Source organism: Stenella coeruleoalba (assembly GCF_951394435.1).
Source record: "Stenella coeruleoalba genome assembly, chromosome: 2".
Lineage (NCBI taxonomy): Eukaryota > Metazoa > Chordata > Mammalia > Artiodactyla > Delphinidae > Stenella > Stenella coeruleoalba.
The window spans coordinates 143,503,395-143,530,832 of record NC_137147.1 but is presented as its reverse complement, the minus strand read 5'-3'; the positions used below and the strand labels follow the sequence as shown (position 1 = coordinate 143,530,832).

At 38.5% G+C, this 27,438-nt stretch overlaps 1 protein-coding gene across 15 annotated transcripts in view; it reads right to left on the bottom strand.

The window, feature by feature from the left end:
- The window catches only part of HERC1 (HECT and RLD domain containing E3 ubiquitin protein ligase family member 1), a 214,636-nt gene that overhangs the window by 115,885 nt on the left and 71,313 nt on the right, over positions 1-27,438 (bottom strand). For all 15 annotated transcript variants that reach the window (XM_079914124.1, XM_079914122.1, XM_079914121.1 and 12 more), the window contains 10 exons: positions 27,252-27,417; positions 21,706-21,831; positions 20,503-20,724; positions 17,185-17,337; positions 16,927-17,059; positions 15,382-15,573; positions 12,752-12,973; positions 10,088-10,261; positions 399-513; positions 191-311 (listed from right to left, as the gene is read on the bottom strand). In XM_079914124.1, coding sequence (XP_079770250.1) covers positions 191-311; positions 399-513; positions 10,088-10,261; positions 12,752-12,973; positions 15,382-15,573; positions 16,927-17,059; positions 17,185-17,337; positions 20,503-20,724; positions 21,706-21,831; positions 27,252-27,417 — 1,624 coding nt within the window. The remainder of the gene's footprint in view (positions 1-190; positions 312-398; positions 514-10,087; positions 10,262-12,751; positions 12,974-15,381; positions 15,574-16,926; positions 17,060-17,184; positions 17,338-20,502; positions 20,725-21,705; positions 21,832-27,251; positions 27,418-27,438) is intronic.

Sequence of the window (27,438 nt, the reverse complement as noted above, 5' to 3'; positions counted from 1 at the left end):
AAGTGGGTGGTTAAATAAACCCCCAATCTTCTACTCATCCAATTATTTTCACTAGAAAAAGAACTACTCAATATTTATTGAACATCTGCAATAATTAAGCCACAGTTTTTTTCCCCTCACATACACAAATATGGAGCTATCTCTCACAGCTTGCAGAAAAACATAGAAATTAACTGATTTCCAACTTTACCCATCTGTCTCTTGATGATGACCTGGTCTGAATAAGTTCAAGGTTCTTGCAAGCAAGTAAACGACTTCGAACTTTGTACACACAACGGTACACTTCTGATAAGCTTTTACCAGGTTGATATCTAAATAAAGAACCAAAATAGAAAAGTTACTTAACTTCTGACATCATGAGAGCAAATATTTGTCTGAGGATAGTTTAAGTTACTTGCCGGCTTTCTCCACATGCTTGACTGAGTAAATTTGTGTGTTTCAGAAGAGCTGCAAGAACAAATCTAGACACAGTGTCCAAGAGTGACTCATTACTTAAAGTTGCACTGTCCCAATCTGAAAATAAAAATGATACACTGACATTTCACAGAAAACAGTTCAGAGGTAATTTTAATAGCTTCAGTAATCTAACACCTGAATTTTATCGTTTTCCTAAGCAGTTATTTAACAAACGCACCTACTAGATCCCGCATACTGTGCTAGGAACCCAGCAGTGAACAAAACTAAGTCCCAGATCTCACAGAGCTTATATTCTAGTTGCGGTGGGGGAGGGGTATGAGGTGACAATAAATAAAAACATTAATATGACAGATAAATGCTATGGAGAAAAATAAAGCAGGGTGAGGAGAACAGGGAATACTGTACTGTGTGGGTTTACTATTTTTTATAAGCTGGTTTGGGAAGGTCCCCAATAAGGCTACAATCAAGCAGAGAGATCTAGATGAGGTAGGGGAAGAAGCCACACAAACAGTGTCCTTTCAAAAAAACTATGTAGAGGCCCTGCCTGAGTTCAAGGAGGACAGAGCAGCTAGAGCAAAATGTGCATGCACGAGAGTGGTAGGAGACATTAGAAAGCTGTCTGGGGTCCAGATCACATAGGGCCTTGCAGGCCATTGCAAGTCCTCTAGGTTTTACACTGAGGGAAATGGGAAGGACCATTAGAAACTGTGAACAGAGGTACGGGATGACGTGATCTGTGTTTTAAAAGGCTCACTCTAACTGCTGAGTGCAGAATTTACTATAGGAACAGCAACAGCAGAAGTAATTATTACATAGTAGTAGCAGTGGGGTTAGTAAGAAGTGGTTAGACTCCAGATGTATTCTGAAGGTAGAGTTGAAGAAATCTGTTGATGGATCAGATGTGCACATGAGAGCAGACAAGGATGACTATAATGTATTTAGAATGCAGTTGGCTTTTACTGAGAGAAGATCACAAGGACAGTCCTTTGGGAGGATAGGTATCTGTAATCAGGAGTCTGGTTCTGAATACTATGTATTACACACCCTAGTGGAGATACTGAGTAAACTAGTCAAGTATGTATATATGTGGTATTTGAAGCCATCAGATACTGTGAATACATGTATATTTAGGTAGGTAAGAAATGAAACATTTGGACAGAGATGAGTATGTGCAATTGAAAACCCAAATCACAGCATTAGATGAAGAAAACTAGTCAGCTGCTTTCTTTAATTCCACGTTAGCACACCAGTTCTATAATTTAAAAATGAAATACATTCAGTAGATTCCAAATGGGGATGGGAGGTTTACCGTCTACTCCCAGAATGTCTGCTAGACTCTGTTAATTTGACAGATTTACCATGCTACTTAAAAACAAAACCAAGAACCGAGCCCGCGTTTCCGCAGAGCTGGAACTCCCACAGCTCGGGGTCTCTTCCCTCCGCCATCACGGAACGGCCCCAGAGCCCGAGGGGAGGGCGGCCTCACTGAGGCTGCCGGCTCTGGAGGGGCCCCGGCGGCCGAAGCCATGACAGTTGTGGGGATGGCAAGCCGGGAAGATGGCGGAAGAGTAAGCCGCGGAGATCACCTTCCTCCCCACAGATACACCAGAAATACATCTACACGTGGAACAACTCCTACAAAACACCTACTGAACGCTGGCAGAAGACCTCAGACCTCCCAAAAGGCAAGAAACCCCCCACGTACCTGGGTAGGGCAAAAGAAAAAAGAATAAACAGAGACAAAAGGATAGGGACGGGACCTGCACCAGTGGGAGGGAGCTGTGAAGGAGGAAAGGTTTCCACACACTAGGAAGCCCCTTCACGGGCGGAGACTGCAGGTGGCGGAGGGGGAAGCTTCGGAGCCGTGGAAGAGAGCACAGCAACAGGGGTGTGGGGGGCAAAGCGGAGAGATTCCCGCACAGAGGATCGCTGCCGACCGGCACTCACCAGCCCGAGAGGCTTGTCTGCTCACCCGCCGGGGCGGGCAGCGCTGGGAGCTGAGGCTCGGGCTTCGGTCGGAGCGCAGGGAGAGGACTGCGGTTGGCGGCGTGAACGCAGCCTGCAGGGGGTTAGTGCGGCACGGCTGGCCGGGAGGGAGTCTGGGGAAAAGTCTGGACCTCCCGAAGAGGCAAGAGACTTTTTCTTCCCTCTTTGTTTCCTGGTGCGCGAGGAGAAGGGATTAAGAACGCTGCTTAAAGGAGTTCCAGAGACGGGCGCAAGCCACGGCTAAAAGTGCGGACCACAGAGACAGGCATGAGACGCTAAGGCTGCTGCTGCCGCCACCAAGAAGCCTGTGTGCGAGCACAGGTCACTATCCACAGCCCCCTTCCAGGGAGCGTGTGCAACCCGCCACTGCCAGGGTCCCGGGATCCAGGGACAACTTCCCCGGGAGAACACACGGCGCGCCTCAGGCTGGTGCAACGTCACGCTGGCCTCTGCCGCCGCAGGCTCGCCCCGCACTCCGGGCCCCTCCCTCCCCCCCGCCTGAGTGGGCCAGAGCCCCCGAATCAGCTGCTCCTTTAACCCTGTCCTGTCTGAGCGAAGAACAGACGCCCTCCGGTGACGTACACGCAGAGGCGGGGCCAAATCCAAAGCTGAGCCCCTCGGAGCTGTGAGAACAAAGAAGAGAAAGGGAAATCTCCCCCAGCAGCCTCAGAAGCAGCGGATTAAAGCTCCACAATCAATTTGATGTACCCTACATCTGTGAAATACATGAATAGACAACGAATCATCCCAAATTAAGGAGGCGGACTTTGAGAGCAAGATTTATTATTTTTTCCCCTTTTCCTCTTTTTGTGAGTGTGTATGTGCATGCTTCTGTGTGAGATTTTGTCTGTATAGCTTTGCTTCCACCATTTGTTCGAGGGTTCTATCCGTCTGTTTTTTTAATATTTTTCTTAATAATTACTTTTTAATAACTTTATTTTATTTTACTTTATCTTCGTCCTTTCTTTCCTTCCTTCCCTTCTTTAAACAACGAATCATCACAAATTGAGGAGGCGAACTTTGAGAGCAAGATTTAGGATTTTTTTCCCCTTTTCCTCTTTTTGTGAGTGTGTATGTATGTGTATGCTTCTATGTGAGATTTTGTCTGTATAGCTTTGCTTCCACCATTTGTCCAAGGGCTCTATCCGTCCGTTTTTTCCTCTTAATAATTATTTTTTTATTTTAATAACTTTATTATATTTTATCTTATTTTATTTAACTTTATCTTCTTTCTTTTTTCCTTCCTTCTCTCCTTCCTTTCTTCCTTCCTCCCTCCCTCCCTCCTTTCTTTTTCTTTCTTTCTTTCTACTTCTACTAATTCTTTCTACTTTTTCTCCCTTTTATTCTGAGCCATGTGGATGAAAGGCTCTTGGTGCTGCAGCCAGGAGTCAGTGCTGTGCCTCTGAGGTGGGAGAGCCAATTTCAGGACACCGGTCAACAAGAGACCTCCCAGCTCCACATAATATCAAACGGCAAAAATCTCCCAGAGATCTCCATCTCAACACCAGCACCCAGCTTCACTCAACAACCAGCAAGCTACAGTGCTGAACATCCTATGCCAAACAACTATCAAGACAGGAACACAACCCCACCCATTAGCAGAGAGGCTGCCTACAATCATAACAAGTCCACAGACACCCCAAAACACACCGCCAGACGTGGACCTGCCCACCAGAAAGACAAGATCCAGCCTCATCCACCAGAACACAGGCACTAGTCCCTCCACCAGGAAGCCTACACAACCCACTGAACCAACCTTAGCCACTGGGGACAGACACCAAAAACAACGGGAACTACAAACCTGCAGCCTGCAAAAAGGAGACCCCAAACACAGTAAGATAAGCAAAATGAGAAGACAGAAAAACATACAGCAGATGAAGGAGCAAGATAAAAACCCACCAGACCTAACAAATGAAGAGGAAATAGGCAGTCTACCTGAAAAAGAATTCAGAATAATAACAGTAAAGATGATCCAAAATCTTGGAAATAGAATAGACAAAATGCAAGAAACATTTAACAAGGACCTAGAAGAACTAAAGATGAAACAAACAACAATGAACAACACAATAAATGAAAAATACTCTAGATGGGATCAATAGCAGAATAACTGAGGCAGAAGAACGGATAAGTGACCTGGAAGATAAAATAGTGGGAATAACTACTGCAGAGCAGAATAAAGAAAAAAGAATGAAAAGAACTGAGGACAGTCTCAGAGACCTCTGCGACAACATTAAACGCACCAACATTCGAATTATAGGGGTTCCAGAAGAAGAGAAAAAGAAAGGGACTGAGAAAATATTTGAAGAGATTATAGTTGAAAACTTCCCTAATATGGGAAAGGAAATAGTTAATCAAGTCCAGGAAGCACAGAGAGTCCCATACAGGATAAATCTAAGGAGAAATACACCAAGACACATATGAATCAAACTGTCAAAAATTAAACACAAAGAAAACATATTAAGAGCAGCAAGGGAAAAACAACAAATAACACACAAGGGAATCCCCATAAGGTTAACTGATCTTTCAGCAGAAACTCTGCAAGCCAGAAGGGACTGGCAGGACATATTTAAACTGATGAAGGAGAAGAACCCGCAACCAAGATTACTCTACCCAGCAAGGATCTCATTCAGATTTGATGGAGAAATTAAAACCTTTACAGACAAGCAAAAGCTGAGAGGGTTCAGCACCACCAAACCAGCTCTACAACAACTGCTAAAGGAACTTCTCTAGACAAGAAACACAAGAGAAGGAAAAGACCTACAATAACGAACCCAAAACAATTAAGAAAATGGGAATAGGAACATACATATCGATAATTACCTTAAATGTAAATGGACTAAATGCTCCCACCAAAAGATACAGAATGGCGGAATGGATACAAAAACAAGACCCATATATTTGCTGTCTACAAGAGACCCACTTCAGACCTAGAGACACATACAGACTGAAAGTAAGGGGATGGAAAAAGATATTTCATGCAAATGGAAACCAAAAGAAAGCTGGAGTAGCAATTCTCATATCAGACAAAATAGACTTTAAAATAAAGACTATTAGAAGAGACAAAGAAGGACATTACATAATGATCAAGGGATCGATCCAAGAAGAAGATATAACAATTGTAAATATTTATCCACCCAACATAGGAGCACCTCAATACATAAGGCAAATACTAACAGCCATAAAAGGGGAAATTGACAGTAACACATTCATAGTAGGGGACTTTAACACCCCACTTTCACCAATGGACAGATCATCCAAAATGAAAATAAATAAGGAAACACAAACTTTAAATGATACATTAAACAAGATGGACTTAACTGATATTTATAGGACATTCCATCCAAAAACAACAGAATACACATTTTTCTCTAGTGCTCATGGAACATTCTCCAGGATAGATCATATCTTGGGTCACAAATCAAGCCTTGGTAAATTTAAGAAAATTGAAACCATATCAAGTATCTTTTCCGACCACAACGCTATGAGACTAGATATCAATTACAGGAAAAGATCTGTAAAAAATCAGACACAAGACAAAACAAACACATGGAGGCTAAACAATATACTACTTATTAACGAAGTGATCACTGAAGAAAACAAAGAGAAAATAAAAAAATACCTAGAAACAAATGACAATGGAGACACGACGACCCAAAATCTATGGGATACAGCAAAAGCAGTTCTAAGAGGGAAGTTTATAGCAATACAATCCTACTTTAAGAAACAGGAAACATCTCGAATAAACAACCTAACCTTGCAACTTAAGCAATTAGGGAAACAAGAACAAAAACCCCCCAAAGTTAGCAGAAGGAAAGAAATCATAAAAATCAGATCAGAAATAAATGAAAAAGAAATGAAGGAAACGATAGCAAAGATCAATAAAACTAAAAGCTGGTTCTTTGAGAAGATAAGCAAAATTGATAAACCATTAGCCAGACTCATCAAGAAAATAAGGGAGAAGACTCAAATCAACAGAATTAGAAATGAAAAAGAAGTAACAACTGACACTGCAGAAATACAAAAGATCATGAGAGATTACTACAAGCAACTCTATGCCAATAAAACGGACAACCTGGAAGAAATGGACAAATTCTTAGAAATGCACAACCTGCCAAGACTGAATCAGGAAGAAATAGAAGATATGAACAGACCAATCACAAGCACTGAAATTGAAACTGTGATTTAAAATCTTCCAACAAACAAAAGCCCAGGACCAGATGGCTTCACAGGTGAATTCTATCAAACACTTAGAGAAGAGCTAACAGCTATCCTTCTGAAACGCTTCCAAAATATTGCAGAGGGAGGAACACTCCCAAACTCATTCTATGAGGCCACCATCACCCTGATACCAAAACCAGACAAGGATGTCACAAAGGAAGAAAACTACAGGCCAACATCACTGATGAACATAGATGCAAAGATCGTCAACAAAATACTAGCAAACAGAATCCAACAGCACATTAAACGGATCATACACCATGATCAAGTGGGGTTTATTCCAGGAATGCAAGAATTCTTCAATATACGCAAATCAATCAACGTGATACACCATATTAACAAATTGAAGGAGAGAAACCATATGATCTCAATAGATGCAGAGAAAGCTTTCAAAAAAATTCAACACCCATTTATGATAAAAACCCTGCAGAAAGTAGGCACAGAGGGAAAGTTCTTCAAAATAATAAAGGCCATATATGACAAACTCACAGCCAACATCGTCCTCAATGATGAAAAACTGAAAGCATTTCCACTAAGATCAGGAACAAGACAAGGTTGCCCACTCTCACCACTCTTATTCAACATAATTTTGGAAGTTTTAGCCACAGCAATCAGAGAAGAAAAGGAAATAAAAGGAATCCAAATCGGAAAAGAAGAAGTAAAGCAGTCACTGCTTGCAGATGACATGATACTATACATAGAGAATCCTAAAGATGCTACCAGAAAACTACTAGAGCTTATCAATGAATTTGGTAAAGTTGCAGGATACAAAATTAATGCACAGAAATCTCTGGCATTCCTATACACTAATGATGAAAAATCTGAAAGTGAAATCAAGAAAACACTCCCATTTACCACTGCAACAAAAAGAATAAAATATCTAGGAATAAACCTACCTAAGGAGACAAAAGACCTGTATGCAAAAAATTATAAGACACTGATGAAAGAAATTAAAGATGATACAAATAGATAGAGAGATATACCATGTTCTTGGATTGGAAGAATCAACATTGTGAAAATGACTATACTACCCAAAGCAATCTACAGATTCAATGCAATCCCTATCAAACTACCACTGGCATTTTTCACAGAACTAGAACAAAAAAATTCACTATTTGTATGGAAACACAAAAGACCCCGAATAGCCAAAGCAATCTTGAGAACGAAAAACGGAGCTGGAGGAATCAGGCTCCCTGAATTCAGACTATACTACAAAGCTACAGTAATCAAGACAATATGGTACTGGCATAAAAACAGAAAGATAGATCAATGGAACAGGATAGAAAGCCCAGAGATAAACCCACGCACATATGGTCACCTTATCTTTGATAAAGGAGGTAGGAATGTACAGTGGAGAAAGGACAGCCTCTTCAATAAGTGGTGCTGGGAAAACTGGACAAGTACCTGTAAAAGTATGAGATTAGGTCACTCCCTAACACTATACACAAAAATAAGCTCAAAATGGATTAAAGACCTAAATGTAAGGCCAGAAACTATCAAACTCTTAGAGGAAAACATAGGCAGAACACTCTATGACATAAATCACAGCAAGATCCTTTTTGACCCACCTCCTAGAGAAATGGAAATAAAAACAAAAAATAAACAAATGGGACCTAATGAAACTTCAAAGCTTTTGCATAGCAAAGGAAACCATAAACAAGTCCAAAAGACAACCCTCAGAATGGGAGAAAATTTTTGCAAATGAAGCAACTGACAAAGGATTAATCTCCAAAATTTACAAGCAGTTCATGCAGCTCAATATCAAAAAAACAAACAACCCAATCCAAAAATGGGCAGAAGACCTAAACAGAGATTTCTCCAAAGAAGATAAAGGCAGCCAAAAATAAATAAAAATAAAAATAAATTTATAAAAAAAAAAAACCTAACCGCACATTCCAAGAAAATGATGCAAATAAGAGGATATCAGAAAATACAACTCAGAAAGTAAGCTTTTTTTCTCCTCCACTATCATACTTTTCTGCCACTGGTGAAAGTCAACACGATAGAATGAATAAATGAATGACAAATTGGATGAGATTAAACTTTCAAAGGTATCATCTCACTGGTGTTTTAAAGATCTGAATGATATGTATCTCATCTTTATTATACGAAGTAAAGGTGAAAATGTATTTACTTTTACCATTTTTATCGCAGAAGGAAGAAAATCCAAAGACACAGGGGAGCAGGGACTAAAGAAAGAGCAATGTGGAGAAAGACAACTAGGGGTATGTGATTCTGAACAATCCAAGTCATTGTTAAAAGTGGATGAGAGCTAAAAAGAAATCAGGTACAACCTTTGAAAACTTGTACATAAAATTAATTTTATTAATCAAGTAATATTAGAAACTGAAATACCACTACACACTTGCATAGCACTTTACTGCTGTACTTAATAATATACCTCATTTCAAACTGGTATCTTCACTAGCACTCTAAAATGGACAAGTGTTTTATACAGGAGGAAAATGACCCAAGCCCAGAGCTCAGACTTCCACATACACATAATTTCAGTTCTTCACCAGGGCTCACAAAGGGAAGAGATTCATTAAACCGACTCTTATACTAGATCCATTTACGCTGCATGGAATCCTTCAGTAAAATGCTGCCTCTGGATTTATTTTTCACACTAATCTCAATTTTCCCACAGTGGATTTTCTTCAAGTGGGATATATGTATATAAAAGAATACACGAGGTTTCATACCAAGCACTTCAAAATGTTCCACTAACAGGAATAAGAAATTGTTTTTAAAATGTTAATTGTAGAGACTTCCCTTGTGGTGCAGTGGTTGAGAATCCACCTGACAATGAAGGCGACATGGGTTCGAACCCTGGTCCGGGAAGATCCCACATGCTCTGGAGCAACTGGGCCCGTGTGACACCACTGCTGAGGCTGTGCGCCAGAGCCTGTGCGCCACAGCTACTGAGCCAGCATGCCACAACTGCTGAAGCCCACGCTCCGTGACAAGAGAAGCCACCGTGGTGAGAGGCCCCCACTCACCGCACTAGAGAAAGCCCGCACTCAGCAGCAAAGACACAACACAGCCAAAAATAAAAATAAATAAAACAAATAAATTTATTTTTTAAAACTGTTAGAGGTTTTTTTTTTTTTTTTTTCCGCAGTACGCGGGCCTCTAACTGCTGTGGCCTCTCCCGTTGCGGAGCACAGGCTCCAGACGCGCAGGCTCAGCGGCCATGGCTCACGGGCCCAGCCGCTCCGCGGCATGTGGGATCCTCCCGGACCGGGGCACGAACCTCCCGGACCGGGGCACGAGTCGGCAGGCGGACTCCCAACCACTGCGCCACCAGGGAAGCCCTAAAAAAATGTTAATTGTAAAATCCCTTTTTCTATAAAAAAGTAATAGGGTAATCCCTGTGATTTTCTATTTACATATACTATACTATACTTATATTAGTCGGTATTATGAGCTATCTACATATTTAGCCCCTTTATCCTCTTCATCTTACCTTTACTAATAGCATAATCCTGCATGCTGATCCAAAGGCTTCGAGCCGGCTCTTTTGAACAACCCAATGCCAAGTCTACGTAGATAGCAATTTCAGGCCGCAATTTGTAATCAAAAGGCTTCTGTTCTTCATTTCCGGAAAGAGCTACTTCTAATAGGCAACTCATACATTTATCTAAAAAAAAAAAAAAATTACACAAGTTATCGATTTCAAGCTTTGTAAATTTTGGTGCTACAAATAAAAGCTTACCATATTTACTTAATGCATATGAAATGATACATTTCAAACTATTTTAAGTAGATGCTACAAAGGTGAAGTCCTTTAATGCTTCTCAATTGGGCATAGTATCACCCCTTTCTTTATGTGACTAAATGTAACATTCCAGGGAGGAGTTCTGGCATTTTGGTAGGCAGGGCCCTACATGTGCAGCACAGTCTTGTGTAACAAAGAACTTTCTTGCTCAAAACGGATTGATATCCTTGTTGAGAAACATGGGACCACTGGGAAAGAGACTAGCCAAGATTTTTCTTTTCTTTTTGTAGACTTAAGGGAAAATAATCACTTCAGTATGATTTAAGGGAGATCAAAGATATTGATACTTGAACAATTTCTCAACTGATATTTACATTTGTTCAGGTGGTTCCTAACTTTCCAATGGGACATTGGCATTAAGAATTCATTTTCCATTTAAAAAACAAAACACTTCTCTAAATGACAGGTTCCCGGGCTAATACCCAAAGTCAATTTAACCCACAATATAACTAAATTATCATTTATTTACAATTTTACAGACAAGAGCCTCTTCCTAATATATGCAAGTATTTTTTTAGAAGCTACTGCTTATCTTTGTTTTTTATTATTATCATTTATTTTTGGCTGTGTTGGGTCTTCATTGCTGCACACGGGCTTTCTCTAGTTGCGGTGAGGCGGGGGCTACTCTTTGTTGCGGTGCACCGGCTTCTCATTGTGGTGGCTTGTTGCAGAGCATGGGCTCTAGGCGCATGGGCTTCAGGAGTTGTAGCGTGCAGGCTCAGTAGTTGTGGCTCATGGGCTCTAGAACACAGGCTCAGTAGTTGTAGCACACGGGCTTAGTTGCTCCGTGGCATGTGGGATCTTCCTGGACCAGGGCTCAAACCCGTGTCCCCTGCTTTGGCAGGCAGATTCTTAACCACTGTGGGAAGTCCAATATATGCAAGTATTTAAACATAAAATGTAACATTTTAATAGTTTCATAATTTTATAATTTAAAAAGTGAAAACTAACATTAAAACTGAAATTGATTATATTCACACCAAAGGCCAGTTGAGTGAAGTACACATAACAGAAATATGAGGAAGGTAGAGATAAAGATACTTTTGTCCTCAGGAGGACATTTGGGACTATCACAGAGCTAAACACTGATAGCACTGGAACTACCTTTATGATGTTAAATACCCCTTGAAAAAAAACATGATTTTACTTTTTTTGATACAAACATTCCTAAGTATCAGTCTAGCATTCATCAGCCATGGCTGAAATCACTTTCTGGTTCATAAATGAAACAATGAATATACACTCCTATTTGGAAAAGGAAGAAAATCTTCAACATCTCTCACTCCCACCCTCCAACCCTCCAACCCTAAAGCAGAAATCTCCATGATTTTTGTCATGGTTTCTACTTTTGTTTCTCCTCTGGAGATTCTCTTAGATCGAGATTTCTCTTAGATTTTGCTTCTTGGACACTCTCTGAGTCTCTTTCTCTTATCAGAGAAATAATAAATTTAAAATCTAGGGACTTCCCTGGTGGTCCAGTGGGTAAGACTCTGAGCTCCCAATGCCAGGGGCCCGGGTTTGATCCCTGGTCAGGGAACTAGATCCCACATGCCGCAACTAAGAAGTCTGCATGCTACAACGAAGATCCCACGTGCTGCAACTAAGACCTGGCACAGCCAAAATAAATAAATATTTCTTAAAAATAAATAAATAAAATCTAATAAGACCATATGGGCTATCTAATCTAACTCATTATTTTAAGGATTGAAATTAGAGGTTCAGAGAGATTAAAGGACCAATCCTAGATAAAAACAACTACATCATCTATTCAGGAACTGGAGAAATCCTCATGTTCAGACAGTCTGAGAGCTAGCCTACCATCAAAGTAGACAAATGGAAGATGAGGCAGGAAAGGAAACCCCAAAGGTACCATAAATGGGGAGGAAAAAAATAAGGAATCACACAAGGTAACATCAGCTTGAAAGGAGGACAGGCTGGGAGGAGAAGGGATTGGCCCTCACAACTGAGAGGTGTTTATGACCTGAGCCCTCGTAAGTCATGGTCAGTAACCTTCTATGAAGCAGTTTCATAACCTCCAAGCCCCAGAACACAAGTAATTAAGCATTTTCCCATTTTTATGAGTTAGATGACTTGCTCAAAATGAGTGATAAATAAAAACAGAGTAGAACCAGGCCTACATTTCCCTAGTTCAGGGGCTCTTTTCACTATACGATGCTGCAGGACTTAACTGTTTTTCTGAGGGCTCCAAGTTACAGTCTTGGATCCCCTACCCTGCAAATGTTGCATTTGTTTTCTATCAGTTCTCTATTCAGCAAACCCAGAATAAGAGAAATCTCCAAAGGAGGTACAAACAGAAGCACGTATTCTAAATGCTGCAGAGAAGCACATTACCTAACTGAGGGGTATCCATTTCTACACCATCACTAAAAAGTGGTGTTTTCATCCAATATGCAGTGTCCTGTTCCTCTGGAGACACAGGCGAACCCTGAAGCATGCCACCAAGACACTGCCCAATAAGAAGAGCAATTGTTCTTTCCAGATCAACAAGCCACACCCAGGACTGGGCTGGCTGAGGTAATGGCACACCAGCAGGATCAATCAGTTCTGGCCCTCCTGAAAACAAAATCATTAGTAATTTATCTGGTGATGAAGATTCTCAAGCTTTTTCATTTATATTGCACTGCAACAAGACACTGAAGCAAAATAATTTTATAATGAAAACATAGATTATAACACTTTCTGTATATATTCTCTTTAGTAGGCTAATCTAAAATACATTCAGATAAGTTTGCCATCAAATAAAAATCTGCTTTGTAAAGTTACTGATTTTGAGATAAACAGTGAAACAGTACGTGGCAGAATTATCTCCCATTGATTCTATTCCTACTTTTCACTATCCAGATCAAATTTCAACCTTAAGAGTGAGTAACTGAGGTAGCTCATCCCTCCAAAACCAAAACAAGAGTTGATCTAGTAAAATGACACTTAGTATTGTTCAATGCTTTTAAGGCCTGAATTCAGATCTGTCCTATACTAAGATCCAGATCCATGCTTTCTTATTGTACATTTGTTTTTAAAAGTTCTTCACTTAAAAAAAAAAAAAAAAAACTACAGCTAGCCATAAAGATAAGAAGAGATATCAATGAAATCATAAAAGAAAAACACAAGAAATCATCCAATTCAAAAACTGGGTATTTGAAAACACTAATAAAATAGACAAACCTGTAATAAAATTAATCCAGAAAATAAAGATGGCATAAATTTTAAAATTAAAAATACAAAAAGAGAATATAACCACAGGTACACTAGAGATTTTTAAAAACTATGTGTGAATATTATGATCTTTGTGTCAATAAATTTGAAAACCAACAAAATGACATTTTCTGAAAAAATATCAATTTCTGAAATGGATTTGAGAAGAAACAAAAAGCTGTAAGAGAACAATAACCACTAAAAAAAGAAAATTAATAGCCAAAAACCTATCTATAAAAAAAACACTAGGGCCAGATAGTTTTTTTTTTTTTTTTTTTTTTTTTTTTTGCAGTACGCAGGCCTCTCACTGTTGTGGCCTTTCCCATTGCGGAGCACAGGCTCCGGACGCGCAGGCTCAGCGGCCATGGCTCATGGGCCCAGCCACTCCGCGGCATGTGGGATCTTCCCGGACCGAGGCATGAACCCGTGTCCCCTGCATCGGCAGGCGGACTCTCAACCACTGCTCCACCAGGGAAGCCCAGGCCAGATAGTTTTTATAAACTCTTATAAACCTTCAAGAAGAGATAACTCCTAAATTACACACATTATTTCAGAGAAAAGGGAAAAAAAGGAAGATTCCAAACTGATGTTATGAGGTTAGTATAATTGTGGTTGTAAAAATGACACAAGAATAGCATGATAAAGGAAAATCATGGGAAAAAATCAGTTATGAACACAGATGCAAAAATCCAAAATAAAATGACACCTTCCTCGCCTAATACAAATAGAGTAAGTCTTAGCAAATTCTGAGATGCTTTAGAAAAACAAGAGTAAACCTGGAATAGCTCCATATAAAGCCTAATCAATATCCTGATACAGCTGTAACCTTAACACTTGACTTCATCTAAATCCAGCTGTCACAGAACAATGGGATATAAGACGGGCCCTCAAAGTATTCTGTCCAATCCCAATCTCTCCAGGAGAAGGAACCAAGCCTTCAAATAAGTGACTTGCCCAAGATCATACAGCCAATAGAGCCAATACTAAAATCTAAATCTTTTTATGCCTTAGACCAGGATTCTTTCCATAAAACATGTGACCTCATTTAAACTTGAAAGGTTTTTAAGATTTCAGTAATGAAACTCCTTTGATAGCCTTAGGATAGACAGACTTCAATGGAAAAATACATTGATACTTTCTAGACATGATATTTTAAGATATATTCAATGGAACAAAATCATCAACATTTTATAAATTAAGAGTGAATTCACATATTACGTCTAAAATCAAAATGCTATTTCCTATAAAGTACCTAAAAAGAAAAACACAGAAAGAGAGGTTTCCAATTTCCATCTTTTACATTCAGTTATCTACATATCCAACCAAAATACAAAATATTTTACTGTCGAATAGAGATTTAAAACTAAAAACGTTTGCATTTAAGAAATAAAACAAATCAGTTCGTTGATTGTAAAACGTGTCATTATGCTGTTGACTGATTTATGAAACAATGCCTCCTATCACCCACTGTAAGATGTATCCAAATTAAGCCATGTCAAAATTTGAAGAAAAGCATGTCTTGGAATCAATGAAATATATTTCAAGCCTGATGATCGGATAAAGACTTTATTCATGACACTTATATATAAGGAACTTTCTTAAATTTTCCCATCTCAGTTGCCCACTTCACACTATAAGCTCTTAGACAGTAACAACTTTATCTTCTGAGTACATTAAACAACCAAGTGTCAGATACGATTTACCTGATGCAAGCAAGAGAAACAACTTTTCTCAAGAGCATTATTTGCTCCTTTATTATCTTTACTTACCATGAAGAGGCCACTGTAACTCTTGGTCTTCTAAAAGAGTGGCCGCTGGCAGGAGTCTATTAAGGCAATCAAGAGGTGGCAACAAGTCGAGGAGGTAACTCAATAAAGGCCGAGCCACCGACACTGGGAGTAACAGTAGGGAGTTAACAATCTGGCAGAGCATACTGCCTGCAGCTGAGACGTATATCACATCTATGAAGGGTAAGAAATTTAACAGGCATCAATTGTTTCAAACAAACTTAAAAAAAAAAACCTAATAAATACTATTTTTGCCTAGAACTCTTTGTTGAATTATTATATAACTCTCTGGTAGCTAGGGTTGGGTTAGTATTTACTCACTTTCAGAAAGTGTCACCAACAGACACTTTATGGGAAAGCACAAATATCCTTGTGCCAACAAATTCAAAGGATTATAGCTGCTTCCCTTAAAATGCATTACGAATTTCTCATTCACAAATTTATTCTCATTTTCAGATTTACTCAAGAAATATTTATTGAACACATACAACATATCAGGCACTATTATAGGTGAAAGGTGTACAGCTGTGAACAAAGAACTAAAAATTCCTGCCCTCATGGTGCTTACATTCTACTGTAGGAAGTCTTTTATGTTTTTTAAACCAAATTTACTTTTTTTAAATTAAAATCACCTCAAAACATCTGGTTTTTTTAATTATCTGTATTGGTTTTTAATCAATTCTGTGTCAATATTTTATTGTATTTGGGGGCAAGAAGACTATTCAGAGATGAGCTCAATTTGAACAAATTAAATTTTAAACGCCTGTGGAACAACAAAATGCAACTGTCTAGTAAGCAATGGTTTTAGTTTCTCAGTTTATTTATTTCTTTGTTCAGTGAGGAAACTTCAAAAATAAGTTGCTTTTGGACAGACTTACCAAATTTTACCTATCTTTGGAATAATCAAGAAAAGGCACCTAGTAGGTAACTAGAGAAAAGCTCTTGTGTAAAAAAGGAGTTCTCAGCTAGATGCATATATGGCAGTCAACATACACATGGCGGTTAAAGACAACAGGACCAGATAAGATCATTCTCAGAGAAAAGAGGGTTGAGGGCAAAATTCAGAAGATCCTAAACATTAAAGAGCATGCCCCAAAAAGAGGAGCTTACAGGAACAGACTGAAAAAGAGTGGGCAAAGAGAGATGTGTAAATACAGGATTGTGGCTACACAGAAGACCAGAGAAAAGAAAGCATTTCAAGACAGAGATGGTAAATGCTAAAGAAAAGTAAAGAAATAGATGAAAATCTCACTTTATGCCATTTAATATTAATCTTTTTGAGTATATATCATCTAATTCCTTTAAATTAGACCTCTGTCACACCAATTAGCGTCTTTTAAGATTAATTAGATCAATCACTGTTGCCATCACCCCAAAACCAAGATCAAAGGGATCTTCGATAACAAAGGAGATTCAACGTCATTCCTATTCCACTCAGAGGTTTCCGGCCCTCTTAAAGCTTTGGAAAGGCCAAGAACTCTTGCTTTACAACCACTGATTAAATATGAAACCCAGTACCAAACACACCTCTTAATTTTTCTCCAACGCTGCCATTCCAAGGACTTTCTTTGAGCAAATTTGCAGAACGTGAATAAATATCTGTGGCATGAGGCAACAAGAGCTGAAGATGTTTATGAAGCAATGCCACACTGCTTGAGTTCTGAGGAAAAAAGTTCCTAAATTACTACTTTGGAAGATTCAAGGTAGAAAAATATCATGGCTTACCCAAATATCTGAGTTTCAAGGTCCCTGAGAAAAGACCATAAAAGGCAAAGAATCACATACCTCACTAATGTTATTGATATGGCAAAATGCCAGCAGCTGTTTCTGCAGTGAACATAGTAGTTCATGAAGATGAGCAGGCTGACTGTTCTCTGAAGACGATGCTCCAAGTAGAAATTTATCACTATTCTTTTCTAGCTCCCCAAATGCTTGATCCTAAAATGATACATAAATTAAGATTATATTTGAAGTGTTTGAAAGTGAAATTAATGTCCTACCATAAATGATTCTGATTTAAGAAGGCACTGTCTCCTTTCTCCCATTATTAATCTTTAAATCTTTGCTATGCTGTCATTAGCTATAAGGTGGTAAGACTTATCAAGCCATCTCAATTTGTTTTTCCATTAAAAAGTTTCACCACAAAAACTTTTGTGGTTTCACCACAAAAACTTTGAAAATGCGGAAAACAAGAAAAAGGAAAACAATACCCAAAGACAACACATTTCAACATTTTAATACTATTGCTTTCCTGACCTCCTATGTAAAGGTTTTGTTTTCACATATTTGAATTTCTAAGAACACAATTCTTAGAAATTAAATTTATTTCTGATTATAAAAGAAGTAAGTGGCCTAAAGAAACATGACAACTAAATACAATGTATGATCCTGGATTTGGGGGGCAGGGGGAGGGTGCCATAAAGGACATTACTGGGATAACTGTAGAAATTTGAGTATGGACTCTATATTATACAATGGTTCTGTGTCAACGTTAAATTTCCTGAATTCAATAATTGTTCTGTTGTTATGTAAGAGAATGTCCTAATTCTTAAGAATATAAGTGCTTAGGAATAGCCAGTATGACATCTGCAGTTTACTCTCAAATGATGGATGGAAGAAAGGAAACAAGGAAAGGCAAATTTGGCTGAAGCGTACAGGAGAGTTCTTTGAAAGTTTCCTGTAATTCTTGTGGGAGTTTTAAGTTATTTCAAGTTAAAAATATTTTTTTAAAACAGAAATAGTGTAACAAATTTAGAAAATACCAAAACTGTATTTTAAAAAACTTTAGGGCTTCCCTGGTGGCGCAGTGGTTGAGAGACCACCTGCCAGTGCAGGGGACACGGGTTCGTGCCCCGGTCCGGGAGGATCCCACATGCCACAGAGCGGCTGAGCCCGTGGGCCATGGCCGCTGGGCCTGCGCGTCCAAAGCCTGTGCTCCGCGGCAGGAGAGGCCACAACAGTGAGAGGCCCGCGTACCGTTAAAAAAAAACAAACAAACAAACTTTAAATCACCATTTAGTCAACCACCGTATCTAATATTTTTTGTGTATTTCTTTCCTGACTTTTTTTTGTGACTTTTCCTTTTTTTCATAATACTGCATATTCTATTTCTAGTCTTCTCTTTTCTAACAGATCCACAGATATTTTACATGTTTTCATAAGCCATGTGTACATAAAATTTGAGACATAATATTCCACTGAGTATATATATCATAATGTACTTAAACCATTCCCCAACTTTTAGATATTTCAGTTGTTTCCAACTTTTCTTTCTTATAATAATGATGTGATGAACATCTTTATGCATAAAATATGGTCTTTGTTTATAAATATGCAAGACAGAGTCACAGAACATTTTAAGGCCCTTCCTATATAAGCACCTTTATAAGCAGCCAAATTAGCACTGCTAGAGACTGAATGAATGTTTGTGTCCCTTCAAAATTCTTATGTTGAACCCAACGTGGTGGTATTTGAAGGTGGGGCCTCTGGGAGGTGATTAAGTCATGAGGGCAGAACTCTCGTGAATGGGATTAGTGACCTTACAAAAGAGACAACAGAGAGTTCCCTTGTGTGAGGACACAGCAAGAAGACGGCTGTCTATGAATCAAGAAGCAGGCACCACCAAATCTGCTGCCTCCTTGATCTTGGACTTCCCGTCTGCATAACTGTGAGAAATAAATCTGTGTTGTAGATAAGCCGGCCCACTCTGTGGTATTCTATTACAGCAACCCAAACAGACTAAGACCAGCACCATTATTTTAAAATCTTAGAACATGACAAATTTGGTTAAATTACATCAGAAAGAAACAAAAATTTATGATTTTCAGCCTAAAAGCAGTTAGTATTTTATTTCCATTTCCATATAATATACACATCTACCTCAGCCCTACTGGCATAAAAAAGGCACTACTTTAATACAACTTTGGGAAAAAATTTCAGTTAATACCAAATGGATACACTGTAACATTGTTCCCATTCCATTTGCAGCCAAACATCAGCTCAAATTTACATCCTTAAATCTGAAAGAAAATAAGTCTATAGGAACAACTGTCACTGACTTAGTCAACAACCTTTTAAGTTGGGCAGAACAGAACACTAAGACTTGTACAGAAGGAAAAGAATATACAGACCTGACCCTGAAGAGCAGGAGACAATATGAAATGATACACAAACTATTCAAAGTTAAGTCACATAGTACACTTTGACTCTAAAAACTGATGAGAGGTATGCAGTTATAATTACATGGTTAGAAAAGGTTATTTGAGCAAGGCTTCCAAGGACAGTCAAGTGTTAAAGAAGTGATAGATTGGTAGACAAGAAGAGAGAGGAGGAAATAGGTGTGCCACGCATGAGTTCAGATGAGTGTGGTGTGTAAGCCAAATGATGAAGGGTCTGAAAAAGTTCTGATTTAATAAAATGAGGTTATTTAATACAACAAGGTTATTCTAGCAGTAGGATGCTGAGAGGAGACCAGCAACAGTGGCAACAGCTATAACACTGCTATTACCATTAGGTCGTGATGGCATGGATTAGAACCCATAAAAATGGAAAGAAAAAAAGTGACGGATCTAAGAAACACCAGGGAGGAAGAACTAAGGGCATCCTAATACAGAGAAGGCTATACTGTCCATTGTCTTCTCTCCTATTGACCAGCTATTTTTAATAATTTAATAAAATAATAATTTTAATTAATTGACCAGCCTATTTTTAAACAATTTAAACCACATTGTTTAATTATAAGATTACATCTGGTAAGGTTAATCCTTTCCTCATTCTTCTTCTCTTGCAAAATGTTGTTGAATATTTTTACCTGTTTATTCTTGTACATTAATATCAGAAAAAAATTGGTAAAATTCCAAAACAAATCTCTTTGGAACTCTCAACTACAAGTCATTTGGCACCCACAATATTTCAGAAGATCTGACATATCTCTCCCCTTTCAGAGAGTGGAGTTTAGTTTTACTTATTTCATAAGCGTTTAAATGTCAAAATACCTTGACCTAAAGTGATCCCTACCCCCTCCAAAAACAAAACAAAACAAAACAAAACCAACCCAAGTTTTATTTATTTATTCTTTTTAACGACAAAAAAAGAGCAACTTACCGTATAAAATCCTAAATTTCTTAAGAGAGTCTTCATCAAAATTTCAGCCAGATGGGTGTCTGGATGGCAGCTCTGAGTGCCATAAGGTTGATCCGACAGGTTTCCATAGCCAGTACATACAGAAGAGAGGTCAGCAGCATCGGAGGGTGAGCTATAGCCAAGTAAGGAGGCTACATGGGTATGATCTTGCAAACTTGTTAGAATAATATCCAGTTGCATTCTCTAAAGAAAAATATTTCCATCGATGAAATAGGAACAAATAATAATTAGCTTAAAATGCACTAGAAAAGTAAAAAAAGGATCCCGCGGTGGGGGGGGGGGATATATACTAATGATGCTAACTAATTCACTTAATATCCTAATGAACAATAATCTTTTAGGAAGTCTATAATTTTTTAAAAAGCTATCCCACTAATACCTTTTGAGAAATTGCAACTTATAGTGTTTTATTACATCCTTTACTACCTGAAACTCTTAAGCTAAAATGGCACACTCTACATAATGATTTTAGCACTATAAGTAAGAGGAGTAGGCAATGTCAACAGATAGATTACACTACACATTCTTCTACAGAACTACCCATGAAACTATTTATTCTAATGTTTAAAATAAATCACTTGAAATCTAAACTAATACCAAATACTCACTGGAAAGCATCTGTGGCTATTATACTGCCAGATTTTTCCCTCAAATCTATAACTCGACACTTGATTGTTCTACTTGGTTGAACAAAATGTACTTATTTTAATGTACATAAGATAATAAAAATGGAAAGAAGAAGCATACTCATATCATCAAGTACTTTTTCACAACAGTCATCTTCTTTTACTTTTTATGTAAGCTATTTCAAAGTTCTGGGCATGGAACCAACAGCAGCACATGCCCTTGATTTCAACTCAGAATACTACAAATAAACTAAAAGATCTCTGGTTTGACAGTGTGAGCAACACTGGAAAAATTAGACATAATTTTAATAATTAGCCCCAAATCATTTAATGAGTTATCACTTGCTTCACTTTCATTAAAAATCTGGGAACTCTTCCAGCAAAAAACATTAAATACTAGGATTTACCAGACTCATCAAGTTAAGTATTATTCCCTGAACACATGGCAATCGATTAGCTTTATTTCCCTCTCAGTCTATCTTTTTTTTTTTTTTTGTAATATAGTACTGGTTTACTTAGATACCATGCAAAGGCTCACCTGTCCTTTAGATAAGCTTTCCCATCTATCAGGTCCTTGGGGTAAAAGAGAATGAAGTAATTCCATACGTTCTCGTAATGGAGGTAACAGCATGGTTGCTCCCACTGACAGAGTTTCAATTACCACCTAATATAAAAAAGAAAAGCAGATTTATTTGGCCTGGTTCTTATCTTTTTAATAGAAAAACATAAAAATAAATCCACTGACTATTAAGAGCAAAGAAGTCTAAAGAAGGTGGATCATGGAAGTCTAAAGAAGGAGGTATATGAATAAAAGAAAGCATGCCAAGTCCTTCTTTAGATGTCTTTAAGAAGACTTAGAAGGACTTCCCTGGTGATCCGGTTGTAAAGAATCTGCCTTACAATGCAGGGGATGTGGTTCGATCCCTGGTCAGGGAACTAAGATCCGCCATGCTGCAGGGCAACTAAGCCCACGTGCCACAACTACTGAGCTCATGTGCCTCAACTAGAGAGCCTGTGTGCTGCAAACTACAGAGCCTACATGTTCTGGAACCTGCACGCCACAACTACAGAGCCCATGTGCCCTGAAGCCTGCACACCACAACTAGAGAGTAGCCTGTGTGCTGCAACGAGGAGCCCATGTGCCGCAATGAAAGATCCCGCATACCTCAACGAAGATTCTGTGTGCTGCAACTAAGACCCGAGACAGACAAAAATAAAATAAATAAATAATAAATCCTTTTAAAAAATTCATGCATAAAATTTTTTTTAAAAAAAGAAGACTTAGAATATATATCTTGGGGATTTCCCTGGCAGTCCAGTGGTTAAGACTTTGCCTTCCAATGCAGGGGGTGCGGGTTTGATCCCTGGTCGGGGAGCTAAGATCCCACATGCCTCACGGCCAAAAAACCAAAACATAAAACAGAAGCAATACTGTAACAAATTCAATAAAGACTTAAAAAAAAAAAAGAATACATATTTTGGATTTGCCACTAAGTAACTAGTCATTATGCAATATATATTTAGTGTTGAGTCTATAGTGCTGAGCCTGGTAAAGCTGTTTACAAAGTGCTGGGGATGTAGAAATGAACAAGACAGATAAAAGCCCTGCTTTCATAAGCATACAGTCTAGTAGGAAAAGGAGATTCTGAGTAAGTAATTCTACGTGTGAAAGGAGTCACATGGACAAAGTAAAAAGAAATGCAAACTTGAGTGAGCAGCCATACATAAAGGCAATTAACATGGTCTATGGGTTCATCATGGAGGTCTCCCTGAGGATTGGGCCTTTAGGTTAAAAATTGAAAAATGAGCAGGTCTTGGCCAAACAAAGGTCCAGGTATCAGAAACAGCGTAAAAAATAGCTGTATTATCTTAGGCCCCGTAACTTCTCTGGGTCATAGCTTCCTTATCACTAAAATAAGGATGCTGAATTAGAAAAAAAGAAACACTCAATGATTAAGAAAAGAGCTCTTATAAGTTAAAATATGACATAAAAACCTCAACAGGGGGGTAAGAATATAAAAATTAAATTTCTCATAAGGTAGAGGGGAGAAAAGATGGAAAACAGGAAAGAAAACATAAGAAAATTAAGAGGACTGGGGACTTTCGTGATGGCGCAGTGCTTAAGAATCCGCCTGCCAATGCAGGCGACATGGGTTCAAGCCCTGGTCCGGGAAGATCCCACATGCCGCGGAGCAACTAAGCCCATGCGCCACAACTACTGAAGCCCACACTCTAGAGCCTGAGAGCCACAGCTACTGAAGCCTGCGTGCCTAGAGCCCAGTGCTTCGCAACAAGAGAACCCACCGTAATGTGAAGCCCACGCACCGCAACGAAGAGCAGCCCCCGCTCACCGCAACTAGAGAAAGCCCACACGCAGCAACGAAGACCCAACGCAGCCAAAAATAAATAAATTAATTTTTAAAAAATTAGACATTAAAAAAAATCAGACACAGAGGACTGGTCCAGGAGATCTATTATCCCGATAATGAGTTCCAGAGACAGAGAGAAAACACAGAAAATAAGGAGAAAATAACAATACACTTCAAGCTAATTTCTTAACACTGAAGGCTATGAGTTTCCAAATTAAGAGTCTACCCCAATATACACGAAAATGGATAAAATCAGACCCACATCAGTTCATATCGTTTTAAAATATGAAAACAGAGAGGACAAGTAGAACTTGCTACAGAATCCAGAGAGAAAAAGATTTCCATAAAAGGATCAAAAATTTGAATAGTGTTGATTTTCTGAGTAACAACCTGAAAGCTAGAAGATGACTTCACAATTCTTATGAGAAAATATTTACAATTTAGAATACTATGCCTCAACTATTCATGAAGATATTCAATTCTCAAACTATTTAAGTGTGAGTATATTCTCAAAGAGTATTATTTTCTACCTACCCTCTCTCAGAAGTTACTGATGTATGCAGAAATCCAGCAGACACCACCTTAACCAAGTGATCAAGGTCAAAATCTCCAGTAATAAGACACATCAGTATCATGAACCACATGGTATGATGTACTGAGGGTACATCATTTCTGTGGTATTCTTGCCAAAAGCAATCATGAAAAATAACAGAGATATTCAATAAAATAACTGACCAGTATCCATAAAGTGTCCAATTAAATGTAATATGGGATCCTGAATAGGATCCTGCAAAAGAACAAGGACATAAGCAAAAAACTGATAAAATTTCTAATAAGGTGTTTAGTTTAATTAATAGTATTAAACCAATGTTGATTTCTTGGTTTTGATAATTGTACTGTAATTATACAAGACATCAGCATTAGGGGAAGCTGGTTGAGACATATGTGAAAACTCTATTACTTATGCAACTTTTCCTTAAGTCTACAACTGCTTCAAAATAAAGTGTCAAAAAAGGAAGAAACACACAAAAAAACAGCAGCAGCACTGATTGCTGCAAACAGATGAATTACCGGAAGTTTCAGGGATAAAGAAAGAGGAACAGAAAGAGCCCTGTACACATCCTGGGAGAATCCACCTCCAAAGGATTCTCCTAAGGAGTGGCTACAAAGAACACTCAAGGAATGAATAAACAATTATAAAAATAGTTTTTTTTAAAGTTTACTTCCGTTATTTTAGTCCAATACTTTTCAACCTTTCAAAAATATTATACTACCGGGGCTTCCCTTGTGGCGCAGTGGTTGAGAGTCTGCCTGCCAATGCAGGGGATCTGGGAGGATCTCACATGCCGTGGAGCGGCTGGGCCCGTGAGCCGTGGCCGCTGAGCCTGCGTGTCCGGAGCCTGTGCTCCGCAACGGGAGAGGCCACAACAGTGAGAGGCCCGCGTACCGCAAAAAAAAAAAAAAAAATATATTGTACTACCTTGTTCCTGGTAAAATGTAATCCTCAAAGTTCCCATTCACCACCAGGTTAATATTCCTTCTACCTACATCCCAGGGATATGTCCCTCCAGTTGGAAAATCACTGTATCTTTTTTGCTTTTTTTTTTTTAATTGACACATCATAAAATTTACCTTTTGAAAGCAGAAAATTCAGTGGGTTTTAGTATATTCACAGAGTTGTGCAACCATCACCACTAATTTTAGGACATTTTCATCACCCCAAAAAGAAACCTGTGCCCATTAGCAGTCATTTCCCAACTCTCCCTCCCCCAAAACCCCTGACAGCCAATTAATCTACTTTGTGTCTCTATGGATTTACCTACTCTGCACATTTCATATATATGGAATCATACAGTATGTGACCTTTTGTGTCTGGCTTCTTTCACTTAGCATAATGTTTACAAGGTTCACTCATGTTGTAGCTTGTACAGCAGTACTTCATTCCCTCTTATGGCTGAATAATATTACATTGTATGGACATACCACATTTTGTTCATCCCTTCACCAGTTGACAGACATTTGTTTGTTTCCACTTTTTGGCTACAATGAATAATACTGTTATGAACATTCATGTATAAGTTTTTGTGTGGACATATGTTTTATATTCTCTTGGATATAGACCTAGGTGTGGAACTGCTGCAGTATGTGGTAACTCTATGTTTAACTATGTACAGAACTACCTGTTTTCCAAAGTGGCTGTACCATTTTACATTCCCATTAGCAATGCATGAGGGTTCCAATTTCTCTACATCTTCACCAATGCTTGCTATTACCAGTCTTTTTGATTATAGCCATTTAGTGGGCGTGAAGCAGTATCTCACTGTGATTTTAATTTGCATTTCCTTTATGACCAATGATGAACATTTTTTCATGTGCTTAGTGGCCTTATGTCTATCTTCTTTGGAGATATGTCTACTCAGATTCTTGACTCATTTTCTGATTGGGTTATTTGTCTTTTTTATTGTTGAACTGTAAGGATCCTTTATACATTCCGTAAACTAGAATCTTATGAGACATATGATTTACAAATATTTCTCCCATTCTGTGAGTTGTAGTTTCACTTTCTTGATAATGTCCTTTGAAGTAAAAATGTTTTTAATTTTTTTTTTTTTAAACAAAGACTACTAGCAGCATTGGGAAGTGCTCTTTCAAAGCTGCTAAGTAGGCACAAACTTCTTGTTTCGGATCAATGTCGTGTCTTCAACTTAAGTGTACTCTTCTTTGGTCTTGTTGGTTGTTTCAAGGTTTGTTCCTTGCCTGATCTGAACTTGAGCAGCAGTTTCAAGTGCAAATACAGTCTGTTCTGTTACTCTTCACACCCAACAGCTCAGCGCCCCCTCTCCAGCACCACCATAAAAATGTTTTTAATTTTGATGGAGTCTAATTTATCTTTTTTCTTTGGTTGCTTGTGCTTTGGGTATCATATCTAAGAAACCACTGCTTAATCCAAGGTCATAAAAATGACAGATGAGCAAAAATTTAATATATACAAATAACAAAAGATTATTCAGCCTTAAAAAGGAAGGAAATTCTGACATATGCTACTTACCATGGATAAACGTTGACAACATTATGCTAAGTGAAATAAGCCAGTGACAAAAAGACAGTGTATGATTCCACTTGTACGACATACTTAGAGTATCAAAATCATAGAGAAAGAAAGAATGGTTGTTGCTAGGGGCTGAAGGGAGGGGAGAATAGGGAGTTATTATTTAATGGGTACAGAATTTCAATTTTGTATGATGAAAAGAGTTATGGAGATAAATGGTGGTAATGGTTGTACAATAGTATAAATGTATTTAATACCACTGAACTACACATTTAAAAATGGTTAAGATGGCAACTTTTATGTTATGTGAATTTTACCACAATAAAAATAAAATAAAATTGGGTCTTTGTGCTCAGAAATTCATCTCCTGGTAGAAAAGACAGACACAGTTGTAAGTAGACAATTACAAAACAATGTGATGTGATGAGAACATACATGAGAGAAACCAAACCTGGCAGGAGAGCAGGGAATGAAAGGTTTCTCAGAGGCGACATCTGACCTTTGTCTTAAAGGACAAGTTCACCAAAAAATTTACTCCCACCAAGAAAACAGGAGTAACGGAAAGAACATCCAATTGAAGTTTTCCAATACATAGCTGAATTTGTGAGCTACAACCTCAGGGAGAGATGTGGCTGAGCGACAGATTTACAAGTCCTATACTCTTACCTCTTGGATTTCATCTGGGACAGTTGAGTCCATCAGTCTGAAGAGTAAATTTCGAAGCGGACCTCCCTGTCTCCCAAGAATGCTGGTAGCTACCCCTCCCGCAAGCGCAAGAGCAAGGTGATTTGAAAGCAGCTTCAGGCACAGCTTGAGGAAATTGTGGTGTTCCCTGAAACCAAATAAACTGCTA